The sequence below is a fragment of the Eleutherodactylus coqui genome, chromosome 10 (genome assembly GCF_035609145.1).
Source record: "Eleutherodactylus coqui strain aEleCoq1 chromosome 10, aEleCoq1.hap1, whole genome shotgun sequence".
Taxonomy (NCBI): Eukaryota; Metazoa; Chordata; class Amphibia; order Anura; family Eleutherodactylidae; genus Eleutherodactylus; species Eleutherodactylus coqui.
In genome coordinates, this window is record NC_089846.1 from 11,002,054 (window position 1) to 11,018,582 (window position 16,529).

Here is a 16,529-nt window from a genome sequence, read left to right on the forward strand (position 1 = left end):
CTGATATAACCTCCGCAGACATCGTATATATGACTGATATCAGACGCTCCCCTTATACACTCCAGTACTGATATAACCTCCACAGACATCATGTATATGACTGATATCAGACGCTCCCCTTATAACGCTCCAGCACTGATATAACCTCCACAGATATCATATATATGACTGATATCAGCCGCTCCCCTTATAACGCTCCAGCACTGATATAACCTCCACAGATATCATATATATAACTGATATCAGCCGCTCCCCTTATAACGCTCCAGCACTGATATAACCTCCACAGATATCATATATATAACTGATATCAGCCGCTCCCCTTATAACGCTCCAGCACTGATATAACCTCCGCAGACCTCATATATATGACTGATATCCGACACTCCCCTTATAACTCTCCAGCACTGATATAACCTCCACAGACATCATATATATGACTGATATCAGCCGCTCCCCTTATAACGCTCCAGCACTGATATAACCGCCAGAGACATTTACATCATAAGTGACTGATATCAGCCGCTCCCCTTATAACACTCCAGCACTGATATATATATGATATCTGTGGAGGTTATAACTGATATCAGCCGCTCCCCTTATAATGCTCCAGCACTGATATAACCTCCGCAGACCTCATATATATGACTGATATCCGACACTCCCCTTATAACGCTCCAGCACTGATATAACCTCCACAGACATCATATATATGACTGATATCAGCCGCTCCCCTTATAACGCTCCAGCACTGATATAACCGCCAGAGACCTTTACATCATAAGTGACTGATATCAGCCGCTCCCCTTATAACGCTCCAGCACTGATATAACCGCCAGAGACATTTACATCATATGTGACTGATATCAGCCGATCCTCTTAAAATGCTGCTGACCTTTAGGGCAAGTGGACCTTTAAATTCTGGGCATGACATAGCGGTTCGGCACGCTCCCTGTGACTCATGGCCTTTCTTGGCTGCCGAGTTGAATGCAGGACATGGGCACCACGAACAGCCGGTCACACGATGTACCTTTATAAGACTACACCGCACCGTGAGCAGGTGATGATCTGAGTCGTGACATTGTGTCACTTTATTAATAGTGTGAAATGTCACAGTGACTCCTAAGACCTGAGATTATCTAGGTAGGAGGCATATAAGCTCCCAGGCATGCTGCTACTTGTAGTTCTACAACTCTCCTGCCGTGCGCAGTCTCCATCGTACTCATTGAGAAACCTCAGCCTCCATAAGTAGATCTCTTTATTTGCCGACGTTCAGTGAAACATATGGATGGATGTCGTAGCGGAGCTCGGTTTTCTGTATATTTGCATTTATTAATATAAGCGCCAGCTGTCACTTTATTTCCTCGGCTGGGATGTCATTAATGACGTTATTGCGCCTCTAGTGGTCAGGCTGTAGTTCTCCTACCATAGAGGAGTCCTGTACGAAAAACGATCATATCAGATGGCACGGGATTTATTCTCTTCCTACCCGCTTGTTCTTGTGGAGTCAGGATGACCTTAAAGTGGTTGATTTCCCCGTGAAGGCGAACGCCCGATAAAATGATCTCGCTGCCTCGATGCTGCTGCACTGTTCGTACTTTTCAGTGACTGCTACTTTTCTTCTAGGGAATTGCTATTATCGGTGTTTCCAGCTTGGCAGCATTATCATTAGGTAGTCTGCAATTCACCAGTCTCATCGGAGTCCCAAGATGCTGCGTTGTCCCACATGCTTTACACTTCAGCACTGCTCATTCAGTTTGATTCTGGTGTTGTTGTAAGCAGAACCTGAGAGGGATGTCAGTTCATGGAGAGCTGATGGACATAACTGTTATAAACTAAGGGCCCTGTTACACGGCTCTACGTCAGATGAATAATGAGCGTCGATCAGCGAGATCGTCTTTCGTTTAACTGGTCTTCATACAGGCCGCTTCGTACTGTATGGGGGACGAATGGTCGTTTATGGCATCGTTCGCCCCCCATATAGTTTGATCTGTCGGCAACGCATCTGCTGTTCGCAGGGTGAAATGTGCTGATGATCCTTATTGCAGCACGAATGAGACGATCGGCCGCTGCACACGCTTTAGCTCGTTGATCGGCCAATCGGGGACGTATTCACACGGACCCATGATTGTTTGTGTAGCACGCAAGTAAAAAATAAAAGCTCGTCGGATATCGTCTGTAACGGGCTGAAACGAATGGGGGGGGGGGGGGAAATGAGGTGATCCTAGAGAGCAGTGCAATGGTTAATTTGCGCTCCTACTTTGAGGACTGAGTCAGGACTGTGCTGACCCCTCCTCAGGGATACAAGTAAGAAATAGAAGGATTTGGGGGTTAGAGGTTCACAGCACTTTGTGTAATTGACGCCGCTGCTCATTACATGGGGTAGATACTCGCAGGGTGCTCCAGTAAATCTCAATGATTACCTTGCCATGTGTTCTTATGGAAATGAACGCTTGAGTGATTCATAGCGACCATTAAGGGTGGATACTAAATATTTATGATGGTCTCACCAGACTGTTACATTCCCAGAGTTTATATGGAATAATGGCATCCACCACTTAAAGCCTGTACACATTTAGGTCTGTCTTGTGCATTGATGGTCTTAGCTACGTGTGTTATCCCTGATGCACTGGCCAACAGCTTATGGGGGGGCAGCAGACGGATGTAGTCTGGGGGTGATTGTCCCCCTTAGGTCCACCTCAGTCCTTCTTCAGTGTGGCAACGTCTTGTGGACCTACATGAATCCTCCTCCTGCTGGCTCTCTCACCGTCTGTACTGAGGCACCACTATCAGCCCATCGACTCTCCATAACAGAGTCGCTTAGTGCATAAATACAGTAGAAGAACCTAGCTTGATTCTGGCGCTGTATCTGTGTATTGAGCTTGGTTCTGATTGCTGTATGTATTCACTGGTTCTGATATAGATATGCTGCTATATGGCACTCCTTCCTGCACAGGCAGAAGATAGATATGTCTAGATCCTAGTTTGTGGAATCGTCAGAACCTTCCTCCGATGGACAGGAGGTGAGGGGCCGTGACAACATTGCTCAGAGTAAAGTCTTGGTCACCCTTGTAAGTCTTCCTTAAGTGTCATCCTGACCTGACAAAGGCTTCTTCTATAAACTTGCATCTCGCAAGCAATATCCGGAAGCTTCTCCCAGCTGATCCCAGTCTCCGGAGCGACGGAGGGCGCACGGTTGCTCGTCTGTGTTCCCAGATTTCCAGTGTCAGACCTTTGACAGTAACTGATATGTTTTCTTGGAGAGACCGCACACGGTGCTGCAAAAAGTTGGGGTTAGAAGGTCCGGGCCTCGGCTCGCCCCAGCATTGTTTACCCAACAGCGCAGGTCTTCGGCTTATTTATCGCGACCCGTTACTCCTCACCCCGGGACGGTTTTCTGGAGCCACGTTCCCAGCTGTGAACTCTCCGTCCCTCATTAAGGGCTTGAGTCACAGTAATGTATGACTGGTGGCCCGGCCCGGAGCGCCGCTGCTTACCGGTGAGGCCGGGCGGCACCAGAGGGACAGATGCGAGGGGTTTGGGTGTGTTTTATTTCCACATTTTTTGGGATAATCTGGAATATTGGCGCACGCTGGCAGTTGTCGCTGCCTTCAGCACACGGCTCAACATGAGTTCCTATGAATTATATCTGTAGAGGAACGAGACGGGATCATTCCTACAGGCGTCTGGGAACCTTTCGCCTGTCTCCATGGAAACCCTCCTCATTACATCTACAATAACACCGACAATGATTGCAACTTCTTTGTGCCGCTGAGAAGAATCGGATATTTCTTTTCCTCTCTGAGTCCGAAGTTATAAATGCAGAAATGTTAATCTGAGGAATCTGCTGCCGTTCCACGGGGGATCGCCCGCCGCGTTGCCACCGCCTTCATCCTGGAGCCTGGAAGGGTGACAACCGCTGGTACTTTACAGATGTCAGAGGTTGTCAGCTTCCTCTGCCGAGCTGCGCAGACATCTCTATTGAGCGACACGCGGTGGCTTATTTACGATTCATTCTGGATGGCGCGCCTTCTGGGAGCCGTAATGGAGGCCACTTGAGTTGTCACGCAATTCTTCTAGAAATGGAGAAAACTAAGAAACAGCTGAACAGAATTTTTAATAACTTGGCAGAAGAAAACGACTCAAGGACTTGGTACGAGATGCCAGTCCACAGCTTTCCTGACAATGCTGGGGACTCCATTAGGCAGGAGGTGCTGGGACTTGTAGTTTCATAGAGCTGGAGCTTTTGAGTGTCAAATCGGGAATTTCAAGATGCTCTGCAGTATATGAGGGGTTTCTGTCTGCAGTAAGGATTTCCACATCCATCTGCGCCCGCTTGCAGCGTCTCCGATAGCTGAGCGAATTGACGGGCGGTTGCCCCCTTTCTCACATGTAGACCTTGCTGGACGGGGAAAGAAATGTTTGCATCACATTTTAGGAGATTGCTGATCGGCCAGTGAAGTAAGATTATAATACATAATATACTCTCATTGCAAATCTGCACCAAGGGACGATCAATGGGATTGGTGTTAGTTTGTGCGGCGTTCACACAGGCCAATTCAGGAGGGACGAACCATGATGAAATGTTTCATCACTGTCGGCAGCTGTTCACACAGGGAGATTCGCCGCTAACGGTTATTCTTGGTGCCACATGAGATATGCAGTCGCCTAATGAACCAGCGGACGCTCGTTTGTTGAGTGATTGATGGCACCTGATTGGGTAAACACACGCTCTTCTTGCTCAATCATCAGGCTGTATGGAAACCCTTAAAGGAGTTTCCCCACCAGTAGAAGTTATCCGCTGTCCACAGGATCGGGGATGACTCACAGATTGGTTAGGGTCTGACTGCAGAGACCCCTATTGATTTCGAAAATGGAGGGCTAGTATGTTCAGGGGTGGAGGGAGTGGAGGTGACGTATTTCAGTGGGATAGCAGAATTCAGGTGCTCCGATATCTACAGCGATCCCATTTGAATGAATGGAGCGGCAGCGTGTACATGCAACTCTCTAAACTATTTCTGGATGCTCTGAACCCCAACTGATCTGCAGGTCATCCCCTGTCCTATTGGTGGGATAATCCCTTTAAGGGTAAATTGACATGTGGCAGATTTGTGCAGAACTTTTTGCAATTGTCAGTCTGATTGGGACTTGCAGGCAGATGGAAAATGTTATCAGATGTAAATTCACCTCGGCTGCAACATGGATTGCACCATTTGATCTGCCTGATGCAACATACCTGCACAACCCCGCAACATACAAATCATTCACAGCTTTGTCTGCTGCGGTGCTCCTGGCCTCTGAGGGGCGCTGCATTGTTTCCCAACAATCAGTAAAGTTGGATGAATGCATCTCCTACTACTGACGATGGTTTCCAAACCGCCTGACCTGTAGCTCGCCTGGCAGGATTTACTAGTGATCTCAGAGTGTTCCAGACATGTAGGACCGAGATCCAAGAGATGTAGAAAGTGTCGCTGGACCGTTCTGCAAGATTTCGTTATCAGATCACTTTCTGCACACAACTGGAATCCTGTTCAGCTTCACAAGGTCAAAATTATCTCACCAGGGAAAGTTGTGTGTCGGGAAGCTTGTGCTGAGCTACTGGCCGGCCATCCAAGAGCATTCTCCAGAAGTAAGCTGAGAACCTGGCGGACGAGAAGTGCCATTCCTGAAGCCGGACGTTCTAGCCCAATGCCAATTAGGGATGAAATAAGGAGGCTGGAACGTCTCCCTCAGCCGCCTCTTGCAACAATCATTTCTTTGAATTTGTCCATGCGATGGCAAATACTGAGCCGCTGGGTTATGCAAACAAACAGAACCGAGCAAATAGAAGTTACAAAAACAATGGCAGAACATGAAGGCCACACAGGAAAAGTAAATCCATGGCTGGGGGTTAGTGTGTCCGTCTGTCTACACCAGAGAACATCGGAGGCAGCAATCAGATGAGATGTACTGGGGAGAGTTAGCGAAAGTGGTGCGATTTTCCAATAGCGACCGAGTTGCAGTGGAATCTGGTTGCTATAGGCAACTGCTCCACTTCTCCTTTGCACCAGTCTTGATACATTTCCTAACCCAGCTTCTGTTCTAGGCTTCGCTTGCTCAGCCGTCACGGGACATTCTGCCCACCAGACCTTGCTCTACATGTTTGGATGTTGGCACGGGCGTCAGTCGTTGTGTCACAGATCTGTGTTGTAAGTTGCCTACATGCAAACTTCCTGTTTTCTGCCCCGCGCTCACGTCACGTCCCTTCTTTATAAATCTGTGGTTAGGAAACGCTGATGACTAAATTAATGTAGCTGCAAATTGCAAAGAAGGCAAAATTAATCTACGCTCTTACAGCAATACAGCCGAACGAAGGCTCAGATGGTGGTCAGGAGGCCTCGGTCACACGGGCTACAAAATCAGCGCATGAAAGAGCCCATTGGAAACCACAGGCTTCACATACAGGCGCTTTGTAGGGAGATTTTATGGAGCCCGTGTGAACGAGACCTTAACCTCTCTGATCATTCATGATCCCTGAGGAGGCACTAGGGGGGAGAAGTGGCCAAATAGTTCTTGCGCCGCATAGATTGTTAGTACACCACTCCAAAACTTCACTTACAACATTTCAATCACTGTGGGAGGGGGGCTGGCAGTTGGGGGATTCAATACCCTTTCTATATTGTAACCTAGGAAGCAGGAGCAATATCCAAAGTCAGAGGAGATCTGTCTTTCGGACGGCAGAACACAAGAAAAAAGTCAGAAGTGACGCAAGGAAGTAATACGAGACTGCAGGGTCAGACTGCACAGGGTTTGTTTGTAGTCTGCTACCGTGGAGACGCATAGCTCTGCATTGGAGCTGTATGCAGAACCTAAAACAATATTTCTGATCAAGAATAGCAACAGAATTGTTACATTTTCATTTTAGATACAAAATGAATTGGTTGCAAATGTACAGTATATCCAGCCTTTAACTTGTGAAGCCAAGTATTGAATGCTCTAGAGGGGCGCTGTGCTTACTGGGGATGTACGGTTATTAGTGTCAGTGCTATAGATCAGTTATAACTCTCCAAGATGGAATGAGCTCTGTAATGAAGTAAAGAGTGGATACAGGCAGCAGTTACTATGGAAGATTGTTCCAGTTGTCTGCAAGGGTTTAAGAGGTTGTCCACTTTTAAACTACTGATGATACATGAAATCTGCCACATGGGACCCCCACTGATCAGCGGTTTGCCAGGTCCGTGCCCTCCTGCACTAAGCTGAATTTCAGTGGAAGCATATGGCCCTGTTCCCACTGCAGTGGCCAGGCTTGGTATTGCAGGTAAATGGGAACTTTACCTGTAAGACTTAAGCCTCATTTATACGTACTGATTGTTGTTTGAACGAATGTACAAATGCCTTAACGACTTTTTTGCCATTTCCCTCATTCGCTGTATATGCAGTTTGCTCCGGTGGGCGCGTGCTTATGCAAAGAATTTCTAGGCGGGAGGTTTTTGAAGAAACTTCTTTGTCTTCTGCCACGAGTCATTGTGTTTAGCTGGACAATCAATCATCCCTCCCCGCAAGTCGTTTGAAAGACTGAACGAATGACGTTTAAACCAAACGACAAGCGAACGAACTAAAGACTCTGCAGGCTGAAACTCCGCGATAAACGACAAATGAACTAATGGTGCACAATGGCTTTGCGTTTACACGTAACGATTATCGCCTACTTTCGCTATTTTGAACGCATTTAAAGCGTTAATTGTTGCATGTAAATGGGCCTTAAGTCTCACTTCAATGGGAAAGGAGCTAGCTGTTTCCTGTGAAATATATATTAGTGCAGGAGCGCAGCGGCCCGGCAAACCGCTGATCAGTGGGGGTCCCAGGCAGCGGACCCCAGCCGACTTACTATTAATGGCTTATCCTAAATGTAGAGCATTTAATAGCGTACAGCTTGACAACCCTTTAACCTTTAATGATCATTCCTTATGTTGGTCACCCCTCGTCTGTCACCTACAGGGACGGAGTCAGAGAGAGATTTATGCTGCTGTCCTGAAATAAGTAAGACTAGCAGAGGGATCCCCAGAAGGCGGGGTGTCGGCGCGTGGGTCGCCCTGTCTGTCGTCTCTCAGCTGTCGAAGGGCACGGAGCTGAGGAAGTGGTAGACTTCAAATGGCAGAAAGTGAGATATTACTCAGATTGCCGCTGGCAGAGTGATTGTGTAGAATGGGGAACAATTCTGATAGTGAGAGCAGACGGAGAGGGCGGTCGGGGCTGCCAGACGTGCACTTCCCGGTATCAGACAGACTTGACGATGGCGTAGTATGCCTCTCTTAAAGTGAAGATCTCACAGGAAAAAGGAGACTTCCTAGATCAGGGGTGTCAAACTCATTTTCACCGAGGGCCACATCAGGCTTATGGTGACCTTCAAAGGGCCAATTGTAAGGCCGCCTGCAGACGGCCTGGTCGGATCCCGCTGCGAGAATTCTCGCAGCGGGACCTGACCCGAGCCCCTGCAGGGACCAGCGCGGCCCTCACCTGCTCCCGCGGCTCCAGCTCTGTGATGTGCCGGCTGCGGAGTCAGCGGCCGGGGAGGGACATTTCTGAAATAGGACATGCCGCGATTTGTTTTCCACACGTGATTTTAGGCGGACAAATCGCGGCCGTCTGCATAGGATTGCGTTCTCTAACACAATCCTATGGCAGCTTCCACGGGCGGAAATTCTGCAGGAAATGACACAGTACACTAAGCGCTCGTTCACACAAGCGTATTTGCATACATAATATGCAGTGAATAGAAGCCATTGATTTCAGTGAGATCTTCACATGATGTATATTTTCACACAGCATGACCTATTTTGTTACGTACTACGCACCCCAATAGGCCATTGAAGTGAATGGGCCGCGCAAATACGTGGTGAATGCGCAGGAAACCTATGTATTCACTGCATATTTACACACCATTTCAGTGGGCCCACCTGTGTTCATTTTTGCGTACGCAAATATACAGGCATAAGCGATTTTCGATTGCGCAAATACGCAGCGTATTTGTGCGATCGAAATACAATTACACCTGTGTGAACGAGCCCTAATAGTGACCCTGGTGGTCACTGATGTCAGTGTGTGCGCCCGGCACGCCTCCACCCCGAGTCCTCTCCTGCAGAACTGATAAGCAGGGGACTCGGGGGAGGAGGATTCCAGCTGCACACTGACGTCAGTGTGCGCTGGGATCAGCGGTAACAGTGCGATTACCAGCGGGGAGCTATGGCACCCCAGCAAGTAATCACTGCAGTGGTAACGGGCGTCGGCACGCTGCGGGCCACATAACATGAGGCAGTGGGCCGGATTCGGCCCGCGGGCCTTGTGTTTGACACATGTGTCCTAGATCATCATCCCATTCAGACATAATCCTGTCCAGGCGCTTTGATGGCGCACACTGCAGCGGTGGCCATGAGGATGCCACCCTTCTATAGCCCCCTGGCTTTAGTCTTCTGCATATGCCAGGTACGGTTTTCCATTTTGCTTGTAGGGCCGCCCTGTGATGTCATTTGTGCTGGAATTTGTATATTTCGGGTCTATTCTGGGTCTTGCCATTATTTACTCTCTTACAAGGTTTCATTTTGCTCATAAAATCCTACGATGCCGCCGTCCGCTGGGAAGCAAATTCTGTAAGGGGTAAAATCTCATTGCCCTGCATAAAATCCATGGAAAAGAGCTGGCTGCGGCGTTCATTATTAATGAGCGTTGTGTAAATTGTTCCATCAAACTGGATTAGTCATTTGTGTAACGACTTGTGGTGAGAACATCGTGTATAATTAATGCCCGCTTGTTTTTACCATACGCTGCACATGAGGGGAGGAATAGATCACCCTATTGGAAACCTCATGATGGACGCGGCGACCGCTATTGTCCGGCGATTTACCCATCCAGTGGATTGTCTCCGGCTGTAACTTCATAGCATTACTGTATAAGATGCTTACAAAACGCCAAAGACATCGCCACTCAATATAGCGACAAAAGCAAACCAAATTTAGACTCTTTCCATTCCTCACCGCATTCCAGATCTCTGCTTGCTGTCAATAAATTTGAACATTCTTGCTTTTGTGCAGAGGCTACAAACCTGCGTATACCTAGAATACTGAGCAGCAGAGAGTTTGCTACTGTTGTATCTGCTGTGGACAATCCTCTGTCAGCTGAATGCAGCAATAGCACAAATCTTGCTCCTCTTCTGGTGGTTTGTTACAATGTATCAAGATGTCCCGCTCGCAGAGGATAGTCTGACTGGATACATTGTTTACCTTGGAGGGATTTAAAGGATGTGTCTACCATTCAAGGCTGTGGAGTTGGCGGGACAAACTTCAAAATCTGACTCCGTAGTCGAGTACCCTATCCTGTCTGGCCAACTTGTTGGAACCAAACGGAGACCTGGTGAAAAGGAGACCAGAACTTGAAACTTGGGTCTCAGTAACAGATTGGCAAGGGTCTGCCGCCAGGACCCCCGGCGATCTACTGATAAGCTGCTACGGATATCTAGAGCTGCCAAAATGCCGTCCGTAGCACAGTGGCCCAGTTTGGTATTGCAGTTCTCTCCATTCACTTCAGGCCTCTGCGTTGCGGACAGAGTTTTGACAGTTGTGTCAGTCTGTAGCGGCTTTTCATCAGCTCGCCGGAGGGCTTCCGGACCCCCGCTGATCTACTATTGGTGACCTATTCTGAGGTTAGGTTTTGGGAGTCATATATCAGCTGTTAATGAAACACAAATGTCAGGAATATGCGCCGCCATCGCCACGTTACGTGTTTAGTGTCGTCATTGAAAATGAAACTTCTGCTCCAGGGGTCGAAAATCCAACATTAACTTCCTTCCTGATGACTTTCGCTGTGACCAGCGCTCGGGCCTATGTGTGTATGTAGGATGAACGTTACACAATACGTGGATATCCTATTTCCTTCGTGTTTTATTTATATACCAGTGAGATAACGGGTGCTGTGCGTTACATGAATAATCGCCCCTGTCATGGCGTACCGCGTTGGGGCGGCTGTGATACGCATTGTCTTGTGTTTGGAGAATATCATCATCCTGCTAAAGTATAGCTTTATATTGCAGCCATGATGATAAAGCAACCATAGACTTCTGTCACCCGATAGGAACGACCCTCCGGTTAGAGGACCTAATTCTCTCGTGGGATAGGAGGGTGAGGGGTTAATTAGCTGCAGTTCTTCTCAATCGCCATCCCATACTCCAGTTTTGGGCCATGTTTTTGGCTTTGCAATATGACTGCAGCAATTTTCTAACTGCATCGTTCTCTGATTGGTCAGTGCTGATCACATGAACAACTCTGGCCAATCGGAGAGCATGTGTATGGCATTGGTAGTCTATTAAAGAGACGCTGTCACCTACTTTTATACCTATAATCTAAGCTTATGGGCTGAAGGTAGGTGACCCGCTGAGTCCGGGGAGGTGAGTGTTATACTTACCTCCGCCGTCTTTTCACCCATTCTAATTTTATAGTGGCCAGACTACTTGGCAGCGCCGCTCAATGAGATGCGCGGCTGCTTCCAGCGCTGACACCGGGAAAATAATGGGGAAGGTAAGTATAACACCTACATCCCCGGACTCATCCGGTCACCTACTTTCAGGTCATGGGAATAAAAGTAGGTGACCGATTACCTTTAAGGCTGTGTTCTCACAGGGCGTATTCCCGGCGGAAATCTTGCGAATTGACTGCAGCAAAAAAACCCGCGAGATTTCCGCCGGGAAAGCGCTGCTTCAAAACCCGCAGGTTTCGGAGAGGCTTGGCTGCACACTTTTACGCCACTGCCAGCGCTGCCATAGAGGAGAGCGCGGCCACAATGGAAAAAAAAAAAATAGACATGCTGCGGCTGGCAAATCTGCGCCGCAACGCCAGCTTATGTCGACTTTGTCGTAACAGATTCGCCGTCCCGTGTGTACGAGATTTCTGAGAACTGTCGTCGACATGGCTGGTAAAACCCGGGATTAGCGACCGCAGGCCGATTTGCCGCGGCGAAATTCCAGACGGAATTTCCGCGGCAAATCCGCCCTGTGTGAACCCAGCCTTGGTGTCCACCTATATACTGTAGATACTGTACCCGCAGACATTCTTCTTGTGCGCCCCCAGTATGGCGGCAGATGTAGCGGGATCAGGTTGTACCATCTATGGCGTGACAGTCTGCGTCTCCTCTGCAGAACATCTGTTCTGTACATCTCTTTATAGTCTGTCATTTAATAATGTGTTTGTAGAGAACGTCATTCAGAAATGCATATGTAGCTTTGTAATTTGAGTGTTAGAAATGACAGCTGCTGCAGCGCTGCTTTTGTATGGGGATGACGAGCTTAAAAAAAAGCTTGTATGTAAAGGCTGCATACTTACATGCCAAGCTGTTGAGGAAGGAAGCCGTGAGCTGCCAGGTGGCCACATGTGATGTGATGTCCAGCATGCGTGTGTCAGTATGTACAACACGCGTGGGATGTGTTGCGTGAAGACAGACACGGCACGGGGTGATGTCATTTCTCAGTTAGCCGGAGATTTGATAATCGCTTTCTGGTTGATGGTATGGAAATCTGAACTGGGCCGCGTGCCAGGATTTATTTCCTCACCTTTATAAAGAAGCTACATTTTCGGGATTCTGCTACGGTTTCCTCTACAGGAGTAACTCTGCTGGTCCAGACCCCGTAATGTCATAAGCCCCCGCCCCTTTCACTAGCCCCGCCCCTTTCTATAGTGGTTGGGCTAGATGCAGATATATTTGGAGATGCAGATAATAGAATCTTAAAGGGGCAGGCCTTATTTTTTGGCAGCAGTCTCACCATGGTGCTTACATCCCATCTTCTTAGTTTCCAGGATGTTGGATTTACGTTGTTCTCTTTTGTCTCATCCACCGATTTTAACATTGGCGCTTTATTTTGTCTCAACAGATTTTTCCACCCAGGTTAATTCCACCTCCCTGAACTCTCCGAGCATCCGTGGTTCTATGAACGCGCCGCTGCTGCATCCATCCCTCAGCAGTTCCGGGATAAGCCCCTCACTGGGCTCGCCCACCCAGCTCCACTCTCCTCTCGGCTCACCCATCAATGGAATGGGCCCACCGTTCTCAGTCATCAGCCCACCCCTGGGCCCCTCAATGTCACTGCAGTCTGGACCTGGCATGGGGTATGGCACCGGCAGTCCTCAGGTAAGTTGGCAAAATGATGGCGTTTATATGAAAGTTGTCCTTGTAGCGTGCACTGAAGTGTGTAATGGGTCAGTACCGGAGGTGGCAGAGATATAGACACGAGCCGGGGGGTATATATACCCAGTCCTCCTGTCTAGTAATCCGGCATACGTGCAGCAAAATCCCTGCCTTCATGATCAGTCTATTGAAGAACGCCAAGTTGGCTTTAAATGGCTGATAACTGTGAGCAATAGAATGCATTCACCTAAATGGATTTGAAACCTGATATAAGTGTATGGATGGGGACAGATTACATATAATGCAATAACTCTAGTTAAAGGGTTAATGAACATGGGATTTGCCATTTCCTGCTCCCATTCCTAGCGGAGGAGGGTGGGCTGACTGACGGAAAGATTATCTAAATGTCTAAATCCCCTGAGGTCCCCCTCCCAGAGGTAAAGAGCTTACACTATAATAAGCAACAGGGCACCAGCAGCTGACTGCCACCTGTCACCCAGGCATTGCCACCTTCTACAGGACAGCGTTTAATCTGCAGCATCCTGCCAGGCAGCGCCACATCCGACCTGCAGTCGTAAATAGCATTTCCTGATGGCCGCTCAAGCGCCGTGTAGTTGAATCAATATGTGGGTGATGAGAGCGACGGCCAGACCCCGTGCAGCCAAGGAGGAGTTATGGTAGTCCTGCAGGAGTACTGAGGAGCGGTACGAGAGCTGGAGGGACTGTGGGAGCCGTTGTGATGTTACTAGGTCTCAGACGCCACGGTAAACGCAGTAAAATGCTACCATTGATTTAAATGGGACCTCGCCGACTGGCGTCTGAACGCGGCCTTTCTAACCGCGCAATTTTATAGCGCTGCCTGCTCTATTTTCGAGTGCCCCTTGTCACCCATCACAATGATGGGGTGCGTTATTAAAAAAAAAATCGCTGTACAATGGGCTTGAAAACACCGCTTGAAATTGCGGTAAAACACAGTGATTTCGAAAGCGCCATTTTAGTAACATCCGTGTGTGAGCGGCCTTAGAGCCAGAGTCCTAAAGCCGAGCGATGATTATGGGAGCTGTATAGGGATTTCTTGGCTTCCCTATAAGTGCAGAAAGGGGTTCTGGGAAGTACGGGGGCAGGACGGCATTGTGGGGCATAAGATATACAGTAAGCTGAAGCCCATGTAGTTATATTATATACAACCAACTAGCACAATATACCGTAGCTGTAGTCAGAGCCGCTGTGATCTCTGATACATATGGAACAGCCCCTTTTATTAGAGACCCCCATCCAAAAGTGTGTTGGACCTCCTTTGGCCTTCAGAACCGCAGCAATTCCTCATGGCATGGATTCTACTAGGTGGTGAAATCCCTCAGCAGGAATATCGGCCCCTGCGGACAGGAAGCTTCCTGTAGTTGTAGCAGATTAGATGGCGGTGCTGACATGTTCTGACCAGCTGACAGGAAGGGGTCAGCAATTCATGCTGCTTGCACCCAATTTTGACCTCCTATCAGCACGGGGCAACAGAAATCTGGATCCATCTGACCAGGAGATGTTCTCCCACTGCTCAATGATACAAGTTTTGCTCTGTTTTTGCCCCCCTGGAGTCTTTCTGTTTCTCTTAAACACAATGGCGCTGGAACTGGTTGCCTGCTGTTATAGCCCATGCGTGCGGTGGAACGGCGAGTTGTGCGTTCGGACACGTTAATTGGAGCGCCAGCATTGTATTCGGCAGCACCTCTTAGTCCGAACGATTCCTGACATCCTCCTCTGACCCTTTTTCAGTGATGAGTTGTTTCCATGCACAGGATCCCCTTTCGCTGGATGTTTTCCTCACTCATGCCATTCTCATTATATCCTCACATGGCTGGCTGTGACGGCCCGGCCCGGCTGGTCCAGCACCGATGACCCGGCCTCGTAGGAAGTCGCTCAAATCGCTGGATTTTCCCATCTAAGGTTGATTCATACTGAAACTCATCCACGGAAAACTTGTCACGTGACTTTATGCTGAACTCCTGCGATTGGTCTTGTCCTGCTCATTGCACAATGGTAAAGCCCCCTTGTGCAAGCTCCTAGTCATGACTGACTCCTAAGGTGACATCACATCGGGACGTTTTGGTGGCAGACTGTTTTTGCAGGGTGGTTTGCCATTGCCTTCCTCAGTCATCTTTTACCCCCAGCAAGCTGGGTACTCATTTTACCGACCTCGGAAGGATGGAAGGCTGAGTCAACCTTGAGCCGGCTACCTGAACCATGCAGAGATTGAAAGCGCAACCCTCAGGTCGTGAGCGAGAGCTCAGGTCTGCATTTCTAGGCATTGCACAGTAAAGCACCCTAAACTGCAATCAATATCTCGTTTTCTATACATGTTTATTGCAAATGTATAATTGTCAGGAAATCGCTGGAAGAAAGAAAAAGGCGACATTAAAAGGGGAAATCTGACAAAGCCACGAGATGTGTCATTATGTACCGCTAGAGAAAAGGGCAGAACACATTGTTCTTCACAGAAATGTTATTGCTGAAAGTGACGTCTCTACATATTCAGGATGAGCCGGATCTCGCCATGCGGCTGATGCCAGGGTACAATCCTCTGTAGCGCCGGGTACGTATGGGGGCAGCGATGACTGCGTCCAGCTGACCTCGCAGCTTCTTTGCTCCTGCGATAATGATTTTGTTTGTTTGCTGGATTATTTGGAAGGTGCGTGCGGGATAGGAGGCTTCAGGCTCTCGTAGTCCGATATCTTTTGCGAATAGACCTTCTTAAGTGATTACATAGAACAAGCCAATAAGACCATGCTGTAACTCTCCGCCATATGTCCCTTTACCTGAAGAGCATTAGTGGCAGGCTGGCCAGGGCTGTTAAGGACACACTAGGTGCCATAGGTATTTACAGGAGTCCCTAGCGGATGTAGAAGATGGTGGGGTAGCTCCACTCGGCCTCTACTCAGGACTTGGTGCATCGAAACATCCACCTCATAGAAAGTAACACAAGGGGCCAGAGGATCCTCTCCCAGCAAAAACTACCCGGAAAGAGTTGGAAAACCTTGAGGCTCTTGTACCGGCTCCCGGGTGCGTCGGGGTGTACTTCTAGTGTCGGGGTGTACTTCTAGTGTCGGGGTGTACTTCTAGTGTCGGGGTGTACTTCTAGTGTCGGGGGTGTACTCCTAGTGTCGGGGGTGTACTCCTAGTGTCGGGGGTGTACTCCTAGTGTCGGGGGTGTACTCCTAGTGTCGGGGGTGTACTCCTAGTGTCGGGGGTGTACTCCTAGTGTCGGGGGTGTACTCCTAGTGTCGGGGGTGTACTCCTAGTGTCGGGGGTGTACTCCTAGTGTCGGGGGTGTACTCCTAGTGTCGGGGGTGTACTTCTAGTGTCGGGGGTGTACTTCTAGTGTCGGGGGT

At 48.7% G+C, this 16,529-nt stretch overlaps 1 protein-coding gene across 4 annotated transcripts in view; it reads left to right on the plus strand.

Moving 5' to 3' along the window:
* Positions 1-16,529, plus strand: part of RXRA (retinoid X receptor alpha) — a 175,965-nt gene that overhangs the window by 105,183 nt on the left and 54,253 nt on the right. For all 4 annotated transcript variants that reach the window (XM_066580229.1, XM_066580230.1, XM_066580231.1 and 1 more), the window contains one exon: positions 12,893-13,149. In XM_066580229.1, coding sequence (XP_066436326.1) covers positions 12,893-13,149 — 257 coding nt within the window. The remainder of the gene's footprint in view (positions 1-12,892; positions 13,150-16,529) is intronic.